We start from the raw sequence: 6000 nt of genomic DNA on the forward strand, positions 1-6000 counted from the left end.
TGTGTGAGCATCACAGAGTATATCTATCATAGACTAAGATGCAATGACCTCATTAGGACAGATGACCTTATGGGACAATTACCTATATGAATTTCACTGCATGGTGTATAGCTATACTTAAGACATACCTATGTCTTCATTGTATATGCTCAAAGTATCCTTTAAATAATGATTAAATTGTGTATTGAATTTTGGTGAAGAAGCACACAGAACTCAAAATAGAACACCAGAATTGTACATAAAGACAGGAAAGTCGAGGAAAGGAAGTGAAAATAACTATTCCACTTTGCCAAAACTGTCTCTCTTCAAGTCATATGAGTGGTCAAGATATTCATACTGAAATGGAACCAGAAAATATGAATATCCTAAAACAATGCATGTGTTCATATTTGAATGAAACTCTTCTTACATGGAGCACACTAAAACACATTGTTCTGTGATAATATTAATCTTATATGCTGATATGAACATGTACATTCTTAGCTTTTTAAACATTTATCTATCTATCTATCTATCTATTTATTTATTGGAGTGCTTGTGGGGTGGGGTCTGTGTGCGCACACACATGCATGCATGTATGTGGATATGTTTCCAAAGTACATGTGTAAGTCAATGGACAACTTGTACATTTGGCTCTCTCTTTCCACCATATGATCCAGAAACTGAACTTAGGTTGTCACCCTTGGCAGCAAGGTCCATTAATCAGTGAGTTTTCTCACCAACCTTTTCTATCAGTGTCCTAAGACACAGCCAGACATTTTCTTCATTTTTATAACTGAAGAAAGGTAGCATAGCTGAAAACAAACCCCAAGGTTCCACCCTAGGTGATGCACTTCAAAATGTTTTCTCTATCATAATCATTAAATACTTTGTATCTCTAATTGTTTTACAGCTTTGACTTTTCAGTGTGAACAAAGTCTTTGTACAGGAGAATGAGAGCCAACCAGACATGGATCACAGAGGTAACTCTGCTGGGATTCCAAGCAGACCTGAGTGTGGAGTGTTTCCTCTTTGGGCTTTTCTCTCTGTTTTATTCCTTTACCCTTCTGGGGAATGGAATCATCCTTGTAGTAATCTGCCTGGACAACAGACTGCACATACCCATGTACTTCTTCCTCTCTCATCTGGCCATTGTTGACATGTCCTATGCTTCCAATAATGTCCCTAAGATGCTGGCAAATCTTGTAACTCAAAGAAGAACCATCTCCTTCATTCTGTGCATAATGCAAACATTCTTGTATCTGGCTTTTGCTTGCACAGAATGCCTGATTTTAGTGGTAATGTCCTATGATAGGTTTGTGGCCATCTGTCACCCCCTTCACTATACTGTCATCATGAGTTGGAAAGTGTGTACCATCCTGGCAGCTGTCTCCTGGATAGCTGGCTTCCTTTTGGCTCTGGTTCATTTGGTTCTCATCCTGAAGCTGCCTTTCTGTGGACCTCATGAAATCAATCACTTCTTCTGTGAAATCCTGTCTGTCCTCAAGCTGGCCTGTGCTGACACAACACTCAATCAAGTTGTTATCTTAGCAGCCTGTGTGTTCATCTTAGTGGGGCCCCTGTGCTTAGTGCTAGTCTCCTACACACGCATCCTGGTGACCATCCTGAGGATCCAGTCAGGGGAAGGTCGCAGAAAGGCCTTTTCCACCTGTTCCTCCCACCTCTGTGTGGTAGGGCTCTTCTTTGGCAGTGCCATTGTCATGTACATGGCCCCTAAATCCCAGCACCCTGAACTGCAGCAGAAGATCCTTTCCCTGTTTTACAGCCTTTTCAACCCTATGCTGAACCCCCTGATCTACTGCCTGAGGAATGCTGAGGTCAAGGGCGCCCTCCGGAGATCACTGTGGAAGGAGAGACCAATGTAAAAGACATCAAAGTATGATTTGGAGGGATAATTTTTCTTCCTGGTCTATATATTAGTCAGCATTCACTTGCCTTTTCTACTATAAATACTTCCTTAAAGCAGCATATTATAGACTATATATCTACATAGAGTTCTAAAACCCTGGCTAGTGAAGTCTGGGATAACAGCCCTATACCTCTTAGACTTAGGAACCAGAAACCATGGTATTCATATGATTGGTCTTAAATACTTACTGGTTAACACTGTGACATTGAGAAAGTTGCCCCATTCTTACCCACAATTATTTTTTTCACTATTTTTTTATTCATTTTATATCCCAATCTCAGCCTCTCTCCTTACAGACCCCCTACACACACACACACACAAACCCTCTCCCATTCCTCTCTCCTTTTCTGAGAAGAGGGAGGCCCCTTGGATATTACCCTACCCTGGCACATCAAGTTACTGTAGGACTAGGCACACCCATTCCCATTGAGGACAGATAAGGCAATCCTGTTAGGGGAACAGGATCCTTAGGTAGGCAGCAGATTCAGAAATAGCCCCTAGTCCAGTTGCTTGGGTACCCATATGTAGACCAACCTGCACTTCTGCTATATATATTCTGAGGCTCCTAGTTCTATCCTATAGTTGCTCTTTGGTTTGTGGTTCATTCTCTGAGAGCTCCCTAGGTTAGTTGATTCTGTTTAGTCTTCTTGTGGCTTCCCTACCCTCTTTCAGTCTTTTATCCTTCCCCCAACTCTTCCAGAAGACTCCTGAACTCTGGTTAATGTGTAGCTCTGGGTCTCTGTATCTGTTTCCATAGGCTGCTGCATACCCAAAGTTCTTTTTTCTTTATTTAAGTTTTATTGCATTATGATGAGAAAAGATACATAATTTCAATTTATCTGAATTTGTTAACATTTAAAAACGTATTTTGAGTAAATAGACTTGCATCACATTCTTCTTTGCCTTTTGTATTCCAACTTCTCCCAGAGACCCCCCCATTCAATACCTGCCATACCTTCCATTTTTTTTATTTTATCATAATTTTTAAAATTTATAAAACAGGTTAACAATGAGTATTATAAAAGTTGTTTGATATAAAACAACAATCAATTGAACTGTCTTATGTAGATGCTTGTCTATAGCAATACTGAAAATATATACGTTTTTCTCAATATAAATTTTAAATAACTTCATGTATAATATATTTTAAAATAATATATCACTATTAGTTTTTTTAATGAACATAAGTAGAAAAAGTGTTTTTGCTTGTTTGTCTGATTGATTGATTTTTAGTAGAGCTTAACATCTTGGCTCTTAATGTGGTACAAACTCAAAATAAGAACAATTTTTAGACATTGGAGTTCATTGTAATAAGGCTGTACTTCAATGTCCCTCACATCACCAAAGGATTTTACCTCCTAAGTAGCTAAGCTAAGAGTTGACAGTTAGGCTGCACCAAGGAATGAATTGTATGCACAATATTTGGATGAAAATGTCCTGTTATGGTCGAAACTATTTTACTTGAGTGATTGTCTTCATTCTCAGCCCACAGGGAACAGGTTACATTCATTTAAGAAATGGTGGGTATATTAAGATGTTCTATCCATGAAGTCACTCATCAGCAGTTTCAATGAAGGATGGTTCTGCTTGGAAGGTGGCACAGACTTTAGGTGATGGTAAGATAATGGTTCATTGGCTGCGATGATTTTGAAAAGCATTAAACTCAGAATAAGAAAGTCCTCTTCTTCAAAATTGATACAATAGTTATAAATATCAAGCAAAGCATTCACTCTCATTCTTTGTTGTTCTCTTACAAGCCTCCTCCCAAATTAATTTTCTACATTTCTTTTAGCTGTATGAATAATTTTGAAATATGTAAGCTGTTCTGAAAACTACAGTATAGTGTAAAAACATCAAATAAATAAACCTACTAATAGAGAGGCTGAGATAGGAAAAGCATGATTTCAAGACAATTATGTGGTACTCAGCAAGACACTGTCACATACAAATAAGCACAAAGTGTATATGGATTGTACAATATAGGACCTATTTCTCGAATTATCAAATTAGAGAGACCACTGGATGACAGCCAACAAGTTTCTAATTCCTCATATTTTTGTATTTCAATCGATTAGGATATGTTGGTAATATTAATTTTCATATTAAGAGATATTAAGGAAAAGTAATTGGTACTTCCTGTTATTTTTATTGTTAAAGGTGGAATTATGTTTGTGTGGGTTTGTTAAAAGTTTACTTTCATGCTTCTTCTAGGGTGTAGCTTCACTCCTTGTATTAATGTGTTCCACCAATTATCCATTGTAGGGCTGTAAATTTGGATTTGTCATGGAATATCTTGTTTTCTTTGTCTATGGTAATTGAGAGTTTTGTTGGGTATATTAGCCTGTACTGGCATTTCTGTTTTCTTAGGGTCTCTATGACATATGCCCAGGATCTTCTAGCTTTAATAGTCTCTGTTGAGAGGTCTGGTGTAATTCTGATAGGCCTGAATTTACATGTTGCTTGACCTTTTTCCCTTACTGCTTTTAAAATTCTTTCTTTGTTTAGTGTATTTGATGTTTTGATTATTATGTGTCTGGAGGAATTTCTTTTCTGTTCCAGTCTATTTGGAGTTCTGTAGGCTTCTTATATGTTCATGGGCATCTCTTTCTTTAGGTTAGGAAAGTTTTCTTATAAAAATTTTTTGAAGATATTTACAGGCCCTTTAAGTTGGGAATCTTCACTCTCTTCCATACCTATTATCCTTAGGTTTATTCTTTTCATTGTGTCCTGGATTTCCTGGATGTTTTGGGTTAGGAGGGTTTTGCTTTTTGCATTGTCTTTGACTGTTGTGTCAATGTTTTCTATGGTATCTTCTGCAGCTGAGAGTTTCTCTTCTACGGCTTGTATTCTGTTGGTGATGCTTGCATCTATGACTTCTGATCTCTTTTCTAGGTTTTCTAATTCCAGGGTTGTCACCCCTTGTGATGTCTTTATTGTTTCTAGGTCTGTTTTTTAGATCGTGAATGGTTTTGTTCAATTCCTTCCCCTATTTAAATGTGTCTTCCTGTAATTCTTTAAGAGATTTATGTGTTTCTACTTTACGGATTTCTAGATGTTTACCTGTATCTCTTAAAGGGAATTATTTATGTCCTTCTTAAAGTCTTCTATCATCATCACCACGAGAAGTGATTTTAGATCTGAATCTTGCTTTTCCAGTGTGTTGGGGTGTCTAGGACTTGCTATGGTGGAAGAATTGGGTTCTGATGATGCCAAGTAACCTTGGTTTCTGTTGCTTATGTTCTTTTTTTTAATATTTTTTATTACATATTTTCTTCAATTACATTTCCAATGCTATCCCAAAAGTCCTCCATACCCACTCCCCCAATCCCCTACCCTCCCCCCCCCACTCCCCTACACATCCATTCCCATTTTTTTGGCCCAGGCGTTCCCCTGTACTGGGGCATATAAAGTTTGCATGTCCAATGGGCATCTCTTTCCAGTGATGGCCGACTAGGCCATCTTTTGATACATGAACAGCTAAGTCAAGAGCTCCGGGGTACTGGTTAGTTCATAATGTTGTTCCACCTATAGGGTTGCAGATCCCTTTAGCTCATTGGGTACTTTCTCTAGCTCCTCCATTGGGTGCCCTGTGATCCATCCAATAGCTGACTGTGAGCATCCACTTCTGTGTTTGCTAGGCCTCGGCATAGTCTCACAAGAGACAGCTATATCTGGGTCCTTTCAGCAAAATCTTGCTAGTGTATGCAATGGTGTCAGCGTTTGGAAGCTGATTATGGGGTGGATCCCTGGATATGGCAGTCTCTAGATGGTCCATCCTTTCGTCACAGCTCCAAACTTTGTCTCTGTAACTCCTTCCATGGGTGTTTTGTTCCCAATTCTAAGGAGGGGAATAGTGTCCACACTTCAGTCTTCATTCTTCTTGAGTTTCATGTGTTTAGCAAATTGTATCTTATATCTTGGGTATCCTAAGTTTTGGGCTAATATCCACATATCAGTGAGTACATATTGTGTGAGTTCCTTTGTGAATGTGTTACCTCACTCAGGATGATGCCCTCCAGGTCCATCCATTTGCCTAGGAATTTCATAAATTCATTATTTTTAATAGCTGAGTAGTACTCCATTGTGTAAAT

The 6000-nt window shown here is 38.4% G+C and overlaps 1 protein-coding gene across 1 annotated transcript; it reads left to right on the forward strand.

Moving 5' to 3' along the window:
* The first annotated feature begins 932 nt into the window (after positions 1–932).
* On the forward strand, positions 933–1865 carry Olfr444 (olfactory receptor 444). Its single transcript, NM_146656.1, has one exon. It carries the CDS (start codon positions 933–935, stop codon positions 1863–1865), a length of 933 nt encoding a protein of 310 aa, NP_666867.1.
* The last annotated feature ends 4135 nt before the right edge of the window (positions 1866–6000 follow it).

This window comes from Mus musculus, chromosome 6, assembly GCF_000001635.26.
Source record: "Mus musculus strain C57BL/6J chromosome 6, GRCm38.p6 C57BL/6J".
NCBI classification, from domain to species: domain Eukaryota; kingdom Metazoa; phylum Chordata; class Mammalia; order Rodentia; family Muridae; genus Mus; species Mus musculus.

What these genes read in the sequence shown, in the direction of transcription:
- Olfr444 (NM_146656.1), top strand. Translation starts at nt 933, where the DNA reads ATGAGAGCCAACCAGACATGGATCACAGAGGTAACTCTGCTGGGATTC.